Source organism: Brienomyrus brachyistius, chromosome 18 (assembly GCF_023856365.1).
Source record: "Brienomyrus brachyistius isolate T26 chromosome 18, BBRACH_0.4, whole genome shotgun sequence".
NCBI classification, from domain to species: Eukaryota; Metazoa; Chordata; class Actinopteri; order Osteoglossiformes; family Mormyridae; genus Brienomyrus; species Brienomyrus brachyistius.
The window spans coordinates 21246049-21267511 of record NC_064550.1 but is presented as its reverse complement, the minus strand read 5'-3'; the positions used below and the strand labels follow the sequence as shown (position 1 = coordinate 21267511).

At 46.1% G+C, this 21463-nt stretch overlaps 1 protein-coding gene across 6 annotated transcripts in view; it reads right to left on the bottom strand.

Moving 5' to 3' along the window:
* Positions 1–21463, bottom strand: part of cadm1a (cell adhesion molecule 1a) — a 187649-nt gene that overhangs the window by 31376 nt on the left and 134810 nt on the right. For all 6 annotated transcript variants that reach the window (XM_048983890.1, XM_048983889.1, XM_048983892.1 and 3 more), the window contains 5 exons: positions 16537–16689; positions 15644–15781; positions 12120–12278; positions 6623–6719; positions 4875–5047 (listed from right to left, as the gene is read on the bottom strand). In XM_048983890.1, coding sequence (XP_048839847.1) covers positions 4875–5047; positions 6623–6719; positions 12120–12278; positions 15644–15781; positions 16537–16689 — 720 coding nt within the window. The remainder of the gene's footprint in view (positions 1–4874; positions 5048–6622; positions 6720–12119; positions 12279–15643; positions 15782–16536; positions 16690–21463) is intronic.

Sequence of the window (21463 nt, the reverse complement as noted above, 5' to 3'; positions counted from 1 at the left end):
ACGGCTGGATACGTGGCAGCCGCGTTAATGGGAACGGCATCGCGGGATGCGCGAGACAAATTGGACGTCACGGAAAAAATATGTAAAGTCCCTGGAATCGCGGAGCACGTGAGCGGACTGACAGAGACTTACAACAGCCTTCGGAAGTGATAAACTCCATAAGGCCATTATTAATGGAGACTACTGATGTAAATACTATTTACCGTGTGTTATTTTGTCTTTAATTAATCTATTCTTTACGACATTTTAAAAGCCCTACTCAAACTAATGGTGAGCTACTCTCCCAAAGGGGGGGGCGGAAGGGGGGCAGGTGGCGGAGGCATTTATTCTTCACTGAAAATTCAAAAAAGGACGATGCCACGTAGCGTCCTTCAGTTATTGCAGCTGATATAACGCTGCGGACCTCGGAGGTGCTAGACGTGCCAGGACGAGCCAATGAGATTTCTAGAATGAGAAGGAAACCCAGGAATTATGGTCGAGCGGCATAATTGGCTTTATCTAGTTATGAACTGTGAATACTCAACAGATGTTTAGGATCACCAGTGTCAATAGCTCATTAAAACCTGGCAGGGAATAAAGAAAAAAACACTGTATGCCTACAGTAGGCAGTGAGTTTGAGCATGCAAATGTTAAAAATCACTGTCGGGGAAAAAAGAAAAAAAATGACATAATATACCAATGGGCTTATCGAGTTTCAAATTGCTCAGGGTACCAGGGTGTCACTGTGATGTGTTTGCTATGGGTGACTGTGGATCTTAGCTCACGGGCTCATTAAACACGTGCTGGGATGATGGGAAAGAGTCCCACCCACCCGGAACCCCCACCCCTCCATGCAACAGAATACAGGGAAGGTTTAAAGCAGGACACGCGACTCCAGGGAGCTCCCAGTGGACACACAGACCGGGAGAGGGGGGGGGGGTCATCAGCAAGGGATTGGGGGACAATTTAACTGGAACAGGTGCCAAAGGGTGTGTATGAGGGGGGGGGGTTGTTAGAGGATAACAACCACCCAAGAAAGGGAACATAAAAAAACAATCAGGCTAATAGCCTTCTTACCACAAGACATGGTATGGGTATGGGTGTGTGTGTGTGTGTGTGTCGGGGGGGGGGGGCTTAGCATTTTGATTTTTTGATTCTCCTTCCTCACCTCACCCCAGCCCCCTTGTCTCTTTTGTTGTCAGCCAACTTTACATATTTGTTCGGGTGGGGGGGGGGGGGCTCTTTATTCAGTCTGGCAGATCTCCTCCGACAGCATGAAAATACAAAGGAATTATCGATTCAATCCTCTCATCATATCCTCTGCTCTGCGGGTATGAAAAATGGAGGAAGCCCTGCATTGATATTCCCCCGGAGCACCTGCAGGCCAGTATCCAAACTGTTTGTTCTTTTCCAATGTCTGTGGGGCCTGGCGATTGTGTGTGGATAGAGTGCGGCATGGGTGGTGGGAAAGTGCGTGCAAAATTACAATAAAACACCAGGGAAAGGTGGTGAGACAGACGCCGTCGAATGAACACGAACACAGGAAGCGGGAAAACAAACTCCGGCCAAGGATCCCAGCCTGCCCATTACCCAGTATACCTGTTGAGCGAGGACTGGATGAAGCTTCTAAAATTAGTGCCCTAAAACTGCCATCTGTACGTTATGACACATAAGATTGATGGGTCCTTTCCCGATTTGCCAATTATGGAGGGAAAAAAAAAAGGCAGAGTTTCTCTGGATACGCTAATGACATGGAAGCTTATTAACAAGCAACGGCGCACCTGCAGACAGCACTCTTCCCATTTAATCAAGGCAAGACATTTACGTGTTAATAAGGAGGAGAAAAAAAAAACGATTTATCAAGAAAACATGTCCCGTTGAGCGAATAATTCTGTTGCGGTGGAGGCGCAGGACTGACGTGTGTGCGTCGCATTCGTTTGTTGCGAACAAGTAGCTCAACACGTTCGTTTGGATGGACGGAAGCAGAGGATTTCATCACCTGACTATAATTAGCTCATTCTAACGGCCTCTGAATTAATCTAACGATATGACTTTTCTTATTATTTTCCCAGCTAATAGAAATGTCAAATCTGAATCTATTTTTTTTTTTGTTAAATAAATGAGTGCACAAAATCATGGTGGAATTACGCCTATGCAATCAAACACACAACATCTATAAGACTATATCCTCTTCATTTACAGCTTAAGAACCTTTTTCTTAAAATTCCTTCCCTGTCCTGAGGGTGGGGTGGATTCGTTTCCTTACAAAATCCTTTACAAAGCCTTAGAACCCTGATCAGGAAAGGACTGGCACACAAACGCAAAGAAAAGCAGATAGCAAACCTTCAGATAAGACAGAACTTGCCAGGGAGGTAAATTAACTCAATTATAATAACGTACTGATGGTTTTTGTTGGCGATTGTCGTCATTAAATTTTCAACACTGCTTTGAATAACAGTTCTTGGCCAAAAGATACAGGCCCATCTAAGACAAATATGAAGGGAGTAAGGGGAGGTTCCCCAAGGCTTCGTAACAAATGTGCAAAACAATTAAAATCAGATATAAAGGGCAAAGTTGAAAACAATGAGGGATGCAAGGACCGTGCCAGACCGTAGCTAAAATCAAGACAAAGGCAAGAGATGCAACAGGCAACAAACTGAGCTTGGAAATCAGGCGTTTTTTTTCCCCGCGACTCCCACGGAATAAACACGGTGGGCACTAAACCTGCAGTAGAACAAGCATGTATCATTGATTTTTTTTTTTTTTTAAGACAGGCAGCCTAAGGTGTCTTTTACAGCACGTCCTAAGTTAAGGAGCTGGACGTTGCCGACAACCGGGTGCGAGGAGCTTCTGTGGAATAGAAACGGGACTGAAAGTGACAGACATGGGAGAGCAGAGCAATAAGGAATGAGCTGTGCGGTAGGGCTCAGTTTTACGAGGTTAGAACAGCTCAATAACCTCGTTAGGGTCCTCTGGGGTCGACGTAGCTGTTCCGGAGGGCGTTTCGGGCGACCGCTTTAGAGATGCATCTCGGTAAATACATTTTTCACTTTAACCGATTTAGTCTTTGCCTTGCCGTGTCCCCCATCACTTACATCCTACAGAGCACAGGAACAAGCGCGTGTAACACAAACCCCAGTAGAGCAGCGCCCCCTGCAGGCGGGGCTGTGCCAGAATTCTGTGAACGATGGGCCAAAATGTCTCGGAGGGCAGACCTAGCTAGTCAATTATTAAAATTATTACGGAAACAATTCCGACTACAGAGTTTACAAGAGTGTTTTAAAGTACTATGGGGTTGTTCTATAAACACTATCATGCACACCTATCATGCTTTTAAGTAAAATTTTAAGTACACGTATAATTCTTTGTTTAATTAATGATCATATTCTCTGCTCTCAGGGTAAGAGATGAATAATTTAATTAATAATTTCCTACCATATAAAAAAAAAAATCAGACGAAATACACTTCCAGCACTTGCTCAGTAAGGTATATGAATCTAAATGATATCAATACGATACTAAAACAGTTAAAGCCACAATATTTTATGAGAAATGCATTCAGGGCTGCAAGCTTTCATACATGGAGGCATTCAAAAACATAATAGATGTAATTTTCTAAATAAACCTCTTTGTTAGGCTGACTCCACCAATAGGGACCTGTCCTTCATCACCCAGAAAGAGGAAATTTGAGAGAACGCAGCTTGATGGGAGAAATCTCGACTCGGATCTAGAGCCGATCGGCTACATGTCAGGGCTGCCGTTCCTGTAATGAGCAGATGTCAGCCCACAAATGGAAGAAAAAGAATTATAAGCACAAGGCCACAAACAGATGTCACCATGCTCGTCTTTTGTGTGTGGTTCGCGTGGAGAATATTCTGGGATGTCAGAGCAGTCTGTTAACAGCCCCCCAACTCTAGTTTGGGGGGTGGGGGGGTGTCACAAAACATGACGCAAGATTAAGCGCTGACAGCCCGGACCGGGAGTACTGCTTCCACATTAGCAATTCTAATGTTCGACATGAGTCGCTGCTGCATCACGGCAGATATTAAAACGGGAGCAGACATCAAAAGTTATCAAAAGCGAGACAGCCCCTATTATGTCGGGAGCTGCTTTTAATGGGGGGAGTCTCGCTTAAGTCTCCCGCTAACAGGCCACGCATCCTTCCTCCTTCCTGTCACGATCCGAACTGCCGGCGCGTGGAGGGAACTGAGAGTCTCTGCCAGATCCGTGCGGGGAAACGCACGCGAGCCGGGCCTCCGTAGCCACCCTGCTGGGGTAAAGGCCTGAACAGCACGCCGAAGGGCGGCTTAGCAAAGACTGCGCTCGAAGGCTTCCCGTTTCCATTACACACACCTGTTAAATCGAACACACACACACATGCACTTCCACATGAAGTGGAACATATAGTGTCAACTGGTGCTTCTTTTAAAAAGTATGTAGTATTGCAGTGTGAGCTTTGAAATGGGCCGGGTGCATCGCTGAGAAAGGCGTGTACTCAGGCTAAATCTACCCTTTGTTTAAGTCTCCCTTTAGACTGTTTTTGTTTGCAGCATTCTGGTTTTCGTTTGCGTTAAATAAAAGGACAGTTAAATGAACACTCTTTTCAGCCCTTTTAAATTGTCTTTTCTTGATACTTTGAAGACAGAGACTCCGGCACTTTTAACGTAAATAGCCTTCAAACGTATCCCATATATTCGCAGGAGACACCGTGGGAATACTCGGCGGAAACAGAAGAAGCAGCTCTTCACCACTTAGCATTCCAAACATTATTGAGAATAAAGTCCGACTATACCACTGAAGAAGAGAAATTTTGCTAACAGTAGAGACTTCTGGGGACCCCTGACGACCCTGTGAGGTGGAAGGGGAACTGATGGATTCTGGGACACCATACATACCGTAAACATACAGGATGTAGTCATCATAGGACTCGCCGACTGAGTTGGACGCCACACAGCGATATGTTCCATTGTAGGACTTGTTGAGGTTTTCTATGAGTAGGTCTGTGCCTGTTATCACAGCGTGTGATGGGACATCATCGTCAACCTTCACCCAGTTGATATTTTGGGGTCTAAAAAAGACAGACAGGTATTACTCCTACAGGGAAAGAAAAATGAAACCCACATGCTGAGAATATTGTGCCTGGAACTGAAGATGGTACAAATTTTCAGTTTCCAGGTGCATTGCTGCAATCCTTGCAGATGCGATCCTTATTACATGGGCTGTCAACAGCATTACAGCACGTCAAGATGGGTTTTTTAATGCATCATTCTGGGCTGAGTTTTCACATTCATATACTGTCCTCTACAATAACCAAGCAGCTTATATAACACACACATTCTACGATCTTCCACTTCACGGTGCTGAGTACACAGCACAAAATTCACTAAGGGAGACGTAACAGGCTTTGTAAATTCAGTTATGCTCTCACAACTTCTGGCAGCATTGTGTTATTTCCCCGGAGCTGGGGAACGTTTTTTTTTTTTCTTTGTGTTGGCGTTTAAACTTGTTTCTATCCATCTAAAGGGCTTGGAAAAAAAAATACTTCCCCCCCCTCCCACCCCACCCCGCAAAACTTCAAACAATGATCGGTCTGAGCTCAATCACCGTTGATCTCCTACGTTTTGTACGACACCGAATTTGCGTGGTCGGGAGCCAGCATGCAATCTGCACTAGAGAGATTTTCATCAGGAATCAACGTTAAATATACATGTATGGTTTGAAAATACAGAACTCCTGCAACATGGAGAAAAAGAATGACCTAGGAGAGAGAGGCTGAAAGAAGTGGTTTATTGAAAGGAGTGGATGGAGATGCATATGGGGGAGAGAGGCTGCATGAAAACCAGGGGTTAGATCCTGAATACAAATCAACAAGCGACTAAACCTCTAGTCGCATTAATGGAAAATTACTTCCAATTTTCTGTACAGCTTATTGATTGCATTCTCATCTTTATAAATGAATTCGGCTGATGTCCGTATCTTGACAGAATAGGCGCTGCGGGGCCAGTCGGGGGACACCACAAAAGAGATCCGCCCTTCTTTCCTGCGTAAGGCCAAACCTCCGCTTTCTTGACTTTGAAGCGTGGTGAATCCGAGAGACAGGGGAAGGTCACATTGCTTACCAGGCGGCGTGGCGTAAATTATGACGGATGGTATTAATATTTCCACACATAGCGGAGAAATCCCAGTCTGACTGCACTGGGCTCGGTCAATCAGACCCTGTTTTCCCACAATGCCTTTGGACGAACCTCAGCTGAGGATGCTTGTATTACAGGGAGGGGGGCGATCTACACACATACGCACACACAGCCGAGCGAATTTCATTGGCTGGCAGAATGATGGGTTAGAGCATGCTCCAAGGACCACCTCTGCGGATTCATCCTTGAGCAAGGCACTTAACCAGGATGGTCGCATCTATAAATATTCAGATGTATCAAATGTACAAGTGGGTACAAAGAACCACGTAGAGCTGGGTATGGTCTGAAAGGATTTCATGGCTGGATTAATGTATCTGTGAAACCACAACAGACCAGAGCACCACCGTTGGCATCATTATTGTGGACATCGTAATGAGATGCTTTGACTTGCTTCACCCCTGTAAGGAGATCACAATCGCACTGCACAAATCACAACAGAAGCCTCTTACTGGGGTTTGCCTTTGGCTTGGCAAGTCAGCTCGAGATTTTCTCCTTCCCTTGTCAGCCCTTCAGGAAACTCCACTACAATCTTCACCTCTGGTTTATCTGTGGGGGCAAAAAGAGGTACGGGGTAGTAATGCTGGAGATGTGATGTTCCCGCATCTGCTTTCCTTTAGGACATTAAGGTGAACCGTCTCGGAAAACAAATGACCCAAAATATTCCTTTAGGAGAAGATGAGGTAAAAAATAATAAATAATAGAGGGGTCGGAAAGGTGGCTGGTCCGTTAGACGCGGGAAATGCGGTCAAGTGATGTGGGAAGGGATCGACATGCTTCTTACAAGACAAAACCAGAACCAGACAGTCCTCAAATAAGGTTTGTTAAAGGGCCAAAGGCTGGATGGAAACATAGCAATTGTTTACATAAAAAAGGGGATTCCCCTCTTGACTTGGATCTCCATGGATTAGCTCACCTGTCCCATTAAGCTTCCTCAGCTGTCTAACAGTTGAGCCGAGAGTTACCCCATGCGACGTGATTTGCATGCAGCTCAGCACAGCCCAGTGAAGGCTTGTTAAAAATAAATAATAAAGAAAAAAAAAACTGCTTCCCTCAACAGAGCAACCTTAAGCCAGAAAATACGAAATTCAGGGGTAAAACTGTATAGCTAGTGGAAAGCACTGTCTTGCAGTCTCCCAAGGAAAGGCATGAGGTTCACGTGAGGGCCATATGTTCATATCGGAGTACACTCATTAAGTCAGCATCTCCTGTCTTTCATTTTGTAAATCAAACTGCAAGTTTCTCCAAAAAAATAAATAAAATAAAAAAATCGATCATATGGAGCTGTTTACGGCCACATTGTTCCTTCAGAACCTCACGTTTAAGCCAATGTTGTATGGCTACCGGACCAGACCATATCCATAAACATCAGGGGTGTAATACACAAGGCACTGACAGAGCTGATTTCCAAATGCAGTTTGTCAACAGCGCATTCAACCCCGCGTGCTACAGTCTGACCTTTATGGTCCATCGGTAACAACCTTGCCCTTATCTGTTACGATTGCTGGCTACCGCAGGCTTCTCTCTCCTCCGCTGACAGACAGCAGGAAGAGGACGGTTCCAGAATCCAGGGGAGACTGTTGTTTTGGAGACCAGCGTTGCACTGTGGTAGGGGAAGAGACTGGCGCCATGACGACGTGACTGATGGCGGTTATGCCCCAAGATTAGACACGAGTGTCACTAGCGAGTAACAGTCTCAGAAAAGGTGTTACCTCTCGTAAAGAAGTACTATGGAAAGCGTCTTTTTTTTTGGGCATGGATAAAAGCTTTTGAAAATCAACACAATCCGTTTTCTTGTCCAAAGGCATCTTGTTACGCAAATGTAAAATAGAACCATATTAAGAGGCACCTGTAGTTCAAAATTAAATAAGTAAAACACTGCACCAGTATCACCACGAGTCAGGGGTATATGCCCAGCAATAGGTGTGTGCCGTGATGGATCTAAACTCACTTTTTTTTGGAAAAACCAACCGACCAGGTGGCTTTTCCTGGGCAGAATAACAGCGGTCTGCTTCCAAACTACTAGCCAGGGCCAAATTATAGACCAGCATGGGCTCCATGCCCGATCAGAAAGACTGCTTCTCATTTTCTCTGTCGAGAATCATACACAGCTACGTCACGCCTTGCTAGTCGCTAACAAGGCCAAGCAGCTCCTAAACTCAAGCACCCCAAATTTACCTGATTGTGATGTGTTACCACTCAGAGACATACAGAAAAGGATTTAATTAGCAATTCTATTGCTCTGCATTTAACCTGACTGATAAAACACTACCTAGCATTAAAATCTTCATAACAGACTTGAGGAGAAACATGCTTGTTGTGTATAAAGAAAGGATCCCGCCTTTTAAAATGGCATTTGATCAGCCAGTTTTTTTTAACTAAATTCACGCTTCTTCACACATTTAACAGACGCTTCTGTTCGAAGTAACATGCGGTTGAGGAAAGACTGGGGTTAGAGCAGAGGGTCAGAGCAGCTGTGGTTATGGGTTTTGCTCAAGGGCTCAGCCAGTGATGGGATTCAAACCCACTACATACAGCATACAATCCCAAATACACAGCACCCCGTGAAGCTACATGGCTGACATTCTGAAGCTTTGACTCGTTCCTAAAATTTAGGAGGCAGTAACTCTCAGGATGAACAGGCAGCAGTGTTGTATCACCTCTCAGCAGACCCACCGCTAGCAAGGAAATAGAGGCTCATTTTTTACACGGTGCTTATTCTCTTAAAGCAAGGAAATCAAACTCTGTATTTTGAGTTTTCCAGCAATCCCACATTTTCTGCAGGCTACTCTCTTCCGCCTTTTTCCGAGCCTATTTTCAGCTTCCCTTCAATGCTCACTACTGTACATTCCTTGCGCGGCTTAGCTAACAGGCTCGGCTGATAGAAACACTGCAAGTTTGCCGTTTGGACATTATGACATCCCGGTGCGGCCTTTCAACTCCACTGCACATTATAGTACCCAATGGGAGAGCAGCATGCTCTCGGATCCGGGAAATGAAAGCAAGAAGTGGGCAGAAAAGCCCGTCGTCTGCCAGACCGAGTCCAAGAAAGGACTTGGGGCAAACGACAGGCGTGGCCGAGCGCCGGAAAGCTCTGTTCTACAGTGTCGATGGAAAACCAGTTAATAGCTCCCTACATCAGACCACAACACTACTGCTTGGTTTAATTTGTTCCAATAATAACCCTGCAAGACCTCAGCGGCATTTCCCCCAAGGGAGGTCACTGTCAGAAGCAGTTGTCTGCAGTGAGGACACAAATTTCCATTCCCTCAGTTCGACAAAACAGGTAACAGGTGAATATACAACCCAGTATCACTGGGCAAAAGGAACGAGGCAAAATTAACCAGCAGCGAAAATCAAACGAAACAAAGAAACTGATGAATCTACATTGTTCGATTCCAGTAATAGAGAGATACCAAAATTCATCAAGTGGTCAAGGAGGTCATCACTCGGACTGTCACACGGCCACCCTATCACCTTAGTGCTGAAGAGGAACGTGTGACCACATTCGGCCTGTGCTTCCACGAGAAGGGGCACAAATTTGAAGATGAAATTGAATGAACCATCACAGAAATAAACGAGGAAACAAAGCAAATAAAATAAACACATAAAATCCAATCCGCTAAACACTATCAGCCAGACGTGTATAAGAAATCAATATAGCCTCCTAATTGGTAAACATATGTTGACAACGTGAGTGGAAATTCCCGTCCTAAAAATCCTGTTTTCTTTTCTTTTTTCCTTTTAACAGAATTTTGTTGTTTGAATAGGACAAAAAAAAAACCAACACCACCCTATTTTATCCACCGGCTAAAGATTCTTTTGAAGGCTTGTCGGCAAGGGAGCTTACAGGTTAGATAAAACCCTAATTAGCATGGGAACGAACGAAAATGAAAAGGTAGAAATATTTAATACTTTGGTGGGCTCTTTACTGACACTAGGGATTATAAGGTTATGAATGAGCAGGGAGGCTGGAAACAGCTGGAAAACTCTCAAGAAAAAAAAAAGAAGGTAGAAAGCAGAGGTCATTTGGCAAATATCTCCCTTCTGATGAAAAGGATAAGTGGAAACGAGATGGAGGACGGCAAAATAGCTTATGAGACCAGCTTCAAATCTCTACTGGTGTCTCCTTAGAAATCTGCATTCGACTCCACATCACAGCGTCCAGTTTCAACCACAACTGAAAGCGGAGCTGGATGGCGGGCTGGAACCTGGGTCCCGTTCCTGTGCAGAGGCTCTCTGCGGGCTCCTGGATGTAATACTCTCCCTCTAATTGAACAGGCTGGGCACTTTGTCCCCACATCGCACCTGCTGACATTCCAGGGCACTCCGTCCGTCTAAAAGTACGCGCCGATCGATACGGTCTCTACCATTCCGGTAATGCAAGATACGGAAAATTAACGCCCCTACTTTTTCGACGCGTAGGGGTGCTTTAAATGACTTTCTCCATATGACCGGTGGTATATTAAATCCAGTTTCTGCACAGGTAGGTTGTTTTACAGGGATTTATTTAGAAAGACGTTTTTTAGTTGTGTGTGTTTTGTGAAGATCCTAAGATAGAGGGTGCTTTTATCCAGAAAGCAATGTTTTTTTATTCCTCCAGAATACAGGGTTAGCCAACCCCTGCAATAATTTGTGGTTAAGGGGCTTTGCTTAAGGGCCCAAGGGTGATAGCACTCTATCCACTTTGGGCCCTCCGTTACAACCACACCTACCCTGCTGATCCAGGTACCATACTTTGGAGTTTTGACTGAATGGTCGATTTGGTAAACGAGGGTCATTGTCCAAAAAAAGATTCATTAAGTTAGCTATTATTTTTTCTACTACTGACTCCCCAAATGTCAGAATTTGGGAGAATCACGTCTGACAAGCTGCCTTGCTTACGCCATTCCTTCAAAGATGACGCAAGGCTTTCTTCAGGTTAGGTCTGTGTGTTTTGCATCCTCAGCTCATGTCAAAATTTTAGCTTTGCCCTGAGTACATTTCTACATCAGCACCTTCAAACGCTTCACATGAAAGGTGGTAAATAAATGTTTCAGGTGTGTTTTAGACACCCCATCTGAGCTTCTTGACATCGCTAGGCTTTACTCATACAGTCAACAGGGCATGTCAACGTCAATGTCTTTCGGTTCGGTTTTTTTGAACGCCCACGACGAACCTAACGGGCCCAAAGCAGGATGACTTCCTGCAGTGCCCCCAGGGGCCAAACAGCAAAGCAGCAGAGCACTTAGCATCATGCTACCATCAATATCCTAGGCTAGTATAATATCCACGGCGATGTTCTCCTATTTTCCCGCAAAACGAACTCCATTAAGCCTGTTCTCGCTCAACGATCTTAGCATTGATCTCGCGCCTGTTGCTCTGGCGACAGAATTTTTTGGATACTGTCTGTGCTTTGGGTGGGTGGAACGTTCCGACAGCACTGCAGAGTCTTCTCACCAACGGTCACACACACTATGGCTCCTTTTATTTTTATTTATTTCGTCCTTTTTTTCATCATCTTTAATCCAAGATTACCAAAATGTCAAACTGTTGCAGATGAGCTGATCCTTCCCGTCTTTTATGTGGAAAGGTCAGACGAAGCTCCCTTTTCTCTCATGGAAAGGAAAAAAAAAAGATGGGATCGCCGAGTGCAGCACTGCAGAGGAGGTCAGTTAACCCGGGGACAGGAGCGTGCGATGCACCCGGGTATCTAATGACCCAGCTTTCTGGATCGATACCCGTCACACTAGCGATGGCATTTCGTGTGGACAGAAGTGGCCCCCACCATCCTGTGTGGCCCACCTGAATACTAGGGATAACAAGAGGAGGGGGGTTGGGTAGGACACCATCTGCGCATCAAGACACAACAGAAAGGTCTGGAGATGTTCTAAAGGCCTAATTCCTCCAGCAAACCTGGACGCTTCATTCTGTGTGGCGCCTTCTAGAGGTCGAGCGTGGTATACTCACACTGAACCTCCAGGTACTTCTGTGCCTGGAAGTCCTTAACGGCCGGGTGGTCCACGATGCAGACAACGGGGACACCGTCGTCCTCCTTGGTGACGGTGAGTGTCAGGCGGCTGGTGACGGTGAACATCTTGTCGTACGTGAGCTCCACCTCCGACTTGCCTGTGAGCAGATAAGAACATTGTGTCACCAGGCGTCGCGGCGTCACTAAACGCTCACTCCGTCGGAAATGGGACGGGCCGGGAGCGTCGGCGTGAAAACGTCCGACGGAAGGGAATCTCAGCAGAAGCTGGAAAATAACAACTGTGGAAGCCTCCGTGTTTTTGGTACAGCGGTACGGAGAAATGGCGTTAATAATTCAAGGGATTTAAAGTCTCCGGATAAAGGCGGACAAAGACATCCATCACGGAGGAAAATGATGACTGACATGCCGTTCAAACTGACGCGGAGCTGCAGGGACGGAATTCCCCGATACTCAACGTGAAAGAATGGGGAAGTAAAGCCTCCATATGCGGCGAAAGGAGGCGGCATCCTAGAGAATGGTCAATGGGGGTGAGTCAGATGAAAACTGCTCGCTGTCAAGAGCTGTTATCTGTGAGTCACTCATTGGCGGTGACGGCTGTGGCGGTTTATTTGTGCTTTATGAAGTGAGATATAACGGCTACAGTCCACGATTCTGACCTACAACACCCCTCCGCATCAGCGTGGGGCGCGAAGCACACAAAGGCTCAGATGAGTCATGGTCCTACCGTGGGCTCGGTCCTCACTACAGACCAGGCTGCCTTTCCTTAATAATGACACGGCCTGCGTGGGCGGCTGGGTTGGTGGAGGTGGTCAGTGAGTGAGGGGGGGGGGCCGCGATAGGATGACAGGCAGGGGACAGGGAAGGAGGATGCTGGCCAACAGATAAGCCGACCGAGGTAGACATGTCTCCTCGAGTATCTTTAGCTTCTGACAACAATAAATATAACTCCTGCAATAAATGACAATTTATTGACCCCCAGGTGTGAGTCTGGGGCCTGCTGTGCGTGTGTGTATGTCTGTGTGTTTCTTCCCATTCTTGCAGGGGTTACTCTTTGGCATCTCAGATGTAGGGGCGTGCACAGGGGCGTGCACAGGGGCGGGGCCACAGGGACATGGGCGTATCCGAAAGCTCATTGGCCCCTGGAGTGCCCCTACCCTGTCACTCACCGATTCAAAACATGTCATTAGCTAATGATAAGGTTGGCCCCTCTTACAACTCCCACCTTAAAAAATAAAAATCCTAGAATCGCTTCTACTCTCCAACTGTTTTTCAGAGACCCACTGGTCAGGTAAATCTATGCCTTCAATTCGCACCCTTGTCCCACTTATAGGTTCCTCTTGAGGAAGTAGTGTCCCAAATGCAGAATGACCTGCCTTACATCCAGTGAGTTCCAGGACAGGCTGTGGATCGAACCCTTACCAGATGAGCAGCTGTCGAAAAAAATGGACCTGTGTATGAATGTATTGACAGATGGATGGATCGATGGGCAGAGCGATAAACAGCACTCCAATTTCTTCACCTAAGATGACAAATCTGCACATCGACCAAATGGCAGACGACACACAAGCCTTGATGACCAAATACAGCCTCCTTGCCAAGTCCTATAATACCAGCTAAAACTCTAGATTATATTCATCTGAACTCTTTAATCACATTAGTATATTACAGTTATTGCACAGAATGAACTCTGATGACCTAAGTAATAGGTGTTACAGTATTTAAGAGGCAGGAAAACTGATGATTCCCTCCCATCTCTTCTCCAAGGTGTGCAACACAGTCTTTATTCTGGAGCTTTCTTTATTTAATCCCCTGAACAAGAACTCCCAAAGGTGCCTCTGAGTGGCTAAGAAAGGAAAACATTTAAAGACTCTGGAAAATGTCAAAACCTCAATATTATATAAATCTCATTAGCGCTGGAATATTAAACGAGCACAAACTGCTGCAACTGTTGCAATTAGCCAACCTGTTTAGCACAAGAGAATCGATGTAATATGCCTTTGGTGACGAGCGCAGTTTGCAAATATAGGACAGGCCCAGCACATGGCACCAGCCTGGATAAGGCAGGCTAATCCAGAGCCCAACTCGGTCCATTTTGAGACAATTTTCACAGTATCAGACTGAAAGCAACCCAGATCACAAAAATCTCTCTCGCCTTTATTTCATAAGCTGGAAGACTTAAAGTCTTGCGTTTCTAAATTCAGACCACTCACCATGTACGGAGAGATTTAAAGACCTGTCGTGCAATCTGTCCTCCATTTCTCAAATTTTCATTGCAATTCTGGCTTGAGTATCAATAAATCGCAGAAAAACACAGTGAAGAAAAACAAAAGAGGGAGGGGTAAACCAAACTACCTGTGGATGGGTGGGGAGGGCGGGGGGGGGGGGGGAGGTAGGCTTTGGCAATTAAAATAACAGGGTTTTCAGTCCCAGGAAACTGGGGGGGAACCTTTAAATGCTATTTAATAAAGAAAAAAAACACTATACTGACAATAATTCAACAGAATGAAGAGAATACTTAATTAAAAGTAAATCCACCCAGGCCAGAAGCAATTTCGTTTGTGAGCCCCAGAGTTGCAGCGCCAAGAATGCGGTCCCTCCAGCCGTCAGCCACTCAAACTCCACGCGCCCGCCTTTCAGAAGCAGCCCGTCTCGTCCAGACCGATGCCTGATGGCAAAAGTAGTCTGACCATCCGCTAAGATGGCTGGATCACAGACGATTATCAGCTCTTATTCTGTAGCTGATTGGAAAAGAATAACTCTCGGTTACCGTTCAGGGCAAACTTGAGGAGGATAGCGTCTTAGTAAATATTTCACACTTTTGAAATCTTTTTAAACATGCAAAAACAGTGGAAAGTCTACTGAACCCAGGTAATACTCAAAATCAGCAGTGGCCTCTACTCCGCTGTCTCCTCCACTGTCTTTTTTGACGTGACGTTGATCCTATATTATCATATTCACTTAGACAGCTTAGGCTACTCTGTCCAGCCGTATTGTAAGATGCCTTTAATTACCGTACTAAGCAGTTTCGATACTTTGCAGATAGCTCTGTATTTTAAATTTCATTATGGATTATTAAACATTTTGTATGCAAATGTCTTGTAAAGAATCACAAAGAAAAAGTAGCCAAACGATCTGTCACCACCGTGAAAGGACTAAGGACAGCGAGGGATACAGACACGTGGCTATTTGTTATTGTCAGGTAAATTCACAACACATAAATCCACACGGGGATGCAAATGCCATTTAATGCCTGTCTTCTGTCCTCATGAGCAAATGACCCAATGACACATGCCGGTTGTGCGATGCCCCTATCAGGACTCTTCCGTCAGAGCCATTGTGCGTGATGTTGATACTGCCAGCAAGCCTCGCACCCTAATTCTGATGTTTTATGCTGTAACCTGGATTACAGATCACGCCCCCTTAGCCAATCACGGAAACAAACGAGGAATCCCCGCGTCGAAAGGCAACGCCGTCAGGAGCCCGTGCCATTTGATGAACGAACCTTGTAGCTCCTTGTCTCCCTTCATCCATCTGATGGTGGACGCGGGCTTGCTGCCCATGGCCGTGCAGATTATCTCTGTCTCGTTCCCTTCACTGACAATGTCCTCTCGGGATTCGATGATTGGGTTGCCTGGTGGGACTGACATCAAACAAGAGGTAGGGTTAGGAGGATCACCACTGTGGGGGCTGAGAGGTGGCATATCGTCTCTGTCGGGTTTTTTTTTTTTTATTTGTTTATTTCTTGCCAGTGCCTGTTGGAGATTCCAGACAATTACATGTTGTCCAACTTGACATGTGATGAGTTATAGAGTCTGACAGCGGGCACCACAGATTAGCCGCGCAGGGTTGTGTGGTTCTGTATTTCCCATCTTGCTTTCCATAAAAGACAAACACAGACATGTATACAGTATACAGGTGAGAGCAAGTGTTAGGGTCAGAGAGCAGGGAGTGGGGTCTCAACCACTGTTAAGGGTCTTGCTCAAAGACCCAACAGTGATATGACCACAACCTTTGAAACATGGTCATGGATCTCTAACCCTAGCCCTCCGAGCTAAACATCTTACTATATGTATAAAATGAACTGAGTTCAGTCTTAAGGTTCTTGAAGTAAATGTGCAATGGGAGATGGTAGTGTCTGGTCCTACGGGGTAGAAACCAATAACAATCAATAGGAATTTCTGGGCAGAAGGTCACCAGTTTGAATGCCATGGCCATCACTGTTGCGCCCTTGACCATTACACCCAACTGCTTTAAGGGTTGCTGGAAAAATTGCAGACCCTGCTCTCTGAACCCAAGTTTTATACTCACTTGTATGTGAATCTCATCTTGAGATGCCGTGATGTGAGCTGCCGTTTGGGTACAGCATGTACCCACCTAGATAGAATGGCGCCTTACCCAGGACGGTGATGTCGGCGTAGGCTTCTTGTGGAGGGTCGGTGTAAAGCTGGCACACGTAGCGGCCTTCGTCCGACAGCGACACGTTGGACAGGGACACCCGCAGCTCATTGTCCGAGAAGTTGACCAGCTGGAAGCGGCTGTCCTTCAAGGCTGAGGGGACAGGGACGCCGAAACAGGGTTTGATGCACTGGCCTCTCTTGAGGGTCCCACAGTTGCTGAGCCCAACTGAAACCTGTCATGAAGACCCCACCCCAGCCCCAAAACAACAAGGACGTCCTCCAATGCCGGCCACTCTTCCCGCAGATCTGTTTCATGGCCTCGCTCCTAATTAGGAAATGAACTGGTGATACATTTTTAAAAATTATACATTTTTTTGGACTACCCCTCCCCCATCCACAACCCCCAAACAGAATAATGATGAGTCCATTAGCCTTGTTTGTCGGCTGAGGATGGCAAGCAGCGTGAAAGCCCAGGAGAGATGAAAGCCCGCCTCCCCCCGATAAATTGAATTCTGATCGACGCGTACAATCCGCGGCACTGAAAGCTTTCCGGCCCGCATCCCCTCTCACCGGCGTCTGCGCGGTTCAAAGGCAGCGGGTACAAATAAATAAATAAACAAAAGAATTAAATGAATATCTCCACCTCGGGGAGACGTATTCCGGGGGTAGAGTTCTCTTAAAACGCACAGCCAGGCGGTAAGCTGATCTAAATGCGCCATTTTCCCCCCAGCTGGACTGCAATGGTCTTTAGTCTCTCCCCCCCCCGCCCACCCTCAAAAAAAAAAAAAAAGACAGACAGACACGCGCACAAGGCGTGGGGAGGGGGGGGGGGTAAAGAGAGTCAGCCAGACGGAAAGAAAAAAATACTGGAGAAAAATGGATAATTTAGTCCATTTATGGAGGCTGAGAATGTGGAAGTCGACTCCTCCCTCTGGTCCCCCAACCGCTGTCATGCCCAAGGAAGATTTTGAGGTGGGGGGGTATAACAGGGGCCGTAATTCATACAGAAGGACCAACCTTTTCATGTACCAATGATATTTTTTGAATCAGTGAGTGACAGGGGATGGGGCAGTGTGGGGGCCAATCAGCTTTAAGCTGGGGCCAGCGCTCCTGTCGTCCCAATCCTGCTCACACCTCAGAGGTGGACTGGACCTTGTCAGCTTTCTTTCATTAGGTGCACAGGGACGGGTCACAGCCCGTTCTTTCGCGGGATGGACAAGGCCTGACAAATGGGTAGCTACAAATCCGGCTTACATATAATTCCATTTTCCTTCTCAGACTGGTGGTTTAATAAGTAAAGGTTAATGCACGACAAGCTGTGCATTATACGTTCGTAAACGCATTGCTGCGGAGCCAAAGAACCACCTGATGCGAAGCAGAGCGCATTTAAAAACATACAATGCAGGGCCTGGAGTGGATTAACCCATTTACGCCATGGTAATGACACATTTGGCTTGATGTTTGTACATAAAGACATTACTTTCATGTGTATGAGCTAAACACATTTATTAGAACTACTTTCCGCCAAAGATTAAACATTTCAGTTTAGCTTCTGTTCATTTTAAATTGCGTTATCCTTCTGTAATTTTGAGTAACTTTAGTCAGAATTAAAGATTATAATCACGCCGTTATTTACTACTGTGATTCATCCGGCTGGTACAATATGTGCAGCTATAGAACACAAATCAATGCCCCTCTGACCAATCAGATGGCAGAATTCAACAGTGCCGTGGATCAAACGTAATTAGCAGCTTTATATAATTAACGAAACTTAGGCAATGGAACTGATAGGTGAGGAGCAGACTGGAGTTGGTCGGGCAGCGACGGCAGGGCTTAGGCTTGCTGCTTAGCCTTAGCGGAGCCATGGTGATTGTGTCACGCGGGAATAGCATCCGGCTAATTATGGCGTGCGGCGCGAAAGCCGGGACCTGGCTGTCATGGCAAGGGTGGTCGGCGGCTAACGATTTATTTCAATTTACTGATTGGAAGATGCGGAGGAATTAAAACCAAAGGGGGGGGGGCGGAATTAGACGACGATGGCGTTTGTAATCTATTGTGACTGAAGCCTGGTGCAAATAATGAGAATAATTAAATCATTATAAAAACACTAATAACCGAAATGTCAGGTTTAATGGAACGAGCGCTGGTGGCATGAAGAAAAGCTGAATCCACCCCCATTCATCAGAAATGCTCGTCCTGGAGGATCTGGCATAGTAAGCGGAGAGTCTCCAAGCTCCGGAAGCCGCTGTGGGAATAGCCAAATTTAACACCGGCTGTTTACTTAAAACAAAACTCCTTTATGTATGTATGTACAGGGAGTGAAAACTTTTGTTTGCCATCAGCTGTCACATACAAGCAAACAGCAAGCAAAAAAAAAAAAAATAAAAATAGGAAAAGCAATTTCCTAGATTTCTCAAGTTTAAAAAGAAGATATTTCCCGGAGCAGAAATCCAGCTGATACTGATGTATGGAACACAGCAGGAAGGTCTCAGGTGAGCAACCCCTGAGCGTCTGCCAAATTGAACCAGGATGAGCATCCGTCCGTTTGAATGCCGGCTAACGATCATGTTCAGCATGATACTCCCCATTATGGGGGGGGGGGGGGCTGGGCAGTTTCCACCGGATGCCCGAGCGTGAACGCCGAAAGTCCAGCGACGGGCCGCCATTTCCGCCGGGGAGGTGCCAGACTCCAGCGCCGTTTTGGCGGAAACGACAAGAGTAGGAGAGGAGGAGAAGCCCAAGAATGAGCGAAGAGCAGAGACAGGTGGTGACAGGGAGGAGGACGGCGCCGAACGACAGCGAGAGCAGCTTCCTGTATTGTTTTGAACAGAGAAGCTGCATAGCGGCCGGCCGCCACCACAGATTTGACAGAGCCAACCTGACAAATAGTCAGTTGTCATTTTTAAGAACCGTCTTCAGGTGCTCCAATCAGCGCCAAAGGGAGCAGGACAGGAATGAAGAAAATACAGGTTACTAACGCAGCAGAATGATCCCCCACCGGAGAGTACCTTTCTGTAATGACACTCTGTCTGAATGCCAGGCTCTCTTGGCGAGCAAGTGGTGTCTGTGGACACAGATATGCTACCAGCCACCCACGTGTGGCATGGGCATGGTGAAAAAGACGGCCATCTTTGGGGTGAGGGGAGACTGAAGGGAGAAGCGACAACTGACAGCCATGGCACCGCTGTTGGGGGAATAAGGAAGTATGATTCCACAGTGAACACCGAGGAGTGTGGGGTGGAGGTGGAAGGGACCCCAACTGTATAATTAGCCAATGTAATGGTTTGACTTGGCGAGTGAGGAGAGGGGGCCAATCGGTTTGCAGCTTTGCTCCTGTGGCCCCACCCCCTGTGGCCCCAAGGTCAAAATAGGTATATGAGACAGCTTCAGAGGTATGCAACCCTTTGGGCTGCTCAATAAAGAATAAATAAAAACAGAGCGCAATGATCTGCAAAACCATGTAAAGAAGAAACCATATCTAAGCATGATCCAGAAACGTCGCCAAGTTCTCTGGGCCTCTGAGGCAAAATAGGAAAGTGTCCTGTGGTCTGATGAGTCAAAATTTCAAATTCTTTTAGGAAATCATGGATGCCGCATTCTCTGGGCTAAAGAACAGAGGGACCATCCAGCTTATCATCAGCGGATGGTTCGGATACCAGCATCTGTGATGGTATGGGGGTGCATTAGTGCCCATTGTGCTAGCTTGCACATCTGGGGAGGCACCATTAATGCAGAACAATACATACAGGTTCTGGAGCAACATCTGTTGCCATCCAGACAACATCTTTTTCAGAGAAGGCCTTGTATACTTCAGAAGGACAATGCCAAACCGCATTCTGCCCGTATTACAACAGCAGGGCTCCGCAGTAGCAGAGTCCGGCTGCTAGACCGGGCTGCCTGCCGTCCGGAATAGATTGTCACCCATTGAAAACATTTGGAGCATTGAAAACTCCAGCAACTGGTCTCCTCAGTTCCCAGTCATTTACAGACTGTTGTTAACAGAAGAGGTGATGCAACACAGTGGTAAACATCCCCCTGTCTCAACTTTTTTGAAATGTGCTGCTGGCATCAAATTGAAATTGGGCATGTATTTGTCATAAAACAATAACATTTCTCAGTTTCAACATGTAATATATTGTATTTATTCCACTTTCAATTAAATATGGCTTTATATGATTTGCAAATCATCGCATTCAGTTTTCATTTACATCTTGCACGGTGTCCCAACTTGTTTGGAAATGGGGTTGTAGTCCGAGATGAGTTACCCACTGAGGCTTAATAACTGCGAAAACGGGAGGAAGAGAAAGTGCCAAAATTTTCACCGGAAGAAAGACACAGTAAAAAAACAAAGTCCATTGGATGGTTCCACAGTGCAGTGAGGGTCGGACAAGATAATGGATCGGCAGCGTTGAGGGGAGAACGTGCTCGTGAGGAAGGGCACCCTTGCAGATGAACCATCTCCGTCCATTTTCTGGAAAGGTTGAGGGAAGAGGAGCGGTCTCTGCAGCAGGCGCCTGTCAGCAGGGACGTCGAATGAACACCCAATGAACTCCTCCCGCCCTCCATCCAATTCCTAAAAAACCAAGACGGTTTTTTCCTCTTTCATCTCTGGCAAAAACTTCAACAAGGCTGTTCCGAATGCTTATTACACCTTTAATTCCCATTGTTCGCTAATCTACTGTTAATATAATGGTAATACAGCACGGTTTTCAGTGTGACGTTTTGAAAACTTGCCAGGCCATCGTATTAAGTGTTTTTTTTCCTTTGGTAATCTCTATATATAATTTCTTATCCCGCATGGATTTCCAAGGCCAGCCTAGAATAACCGGCGCACTGTTTGTTCAAGGAACGCACGTGGTCACACTTTTTAAAAAGGTGCCTTAGGAAGACCCACGACAGACACCTAAATACGCCACTGACATGTC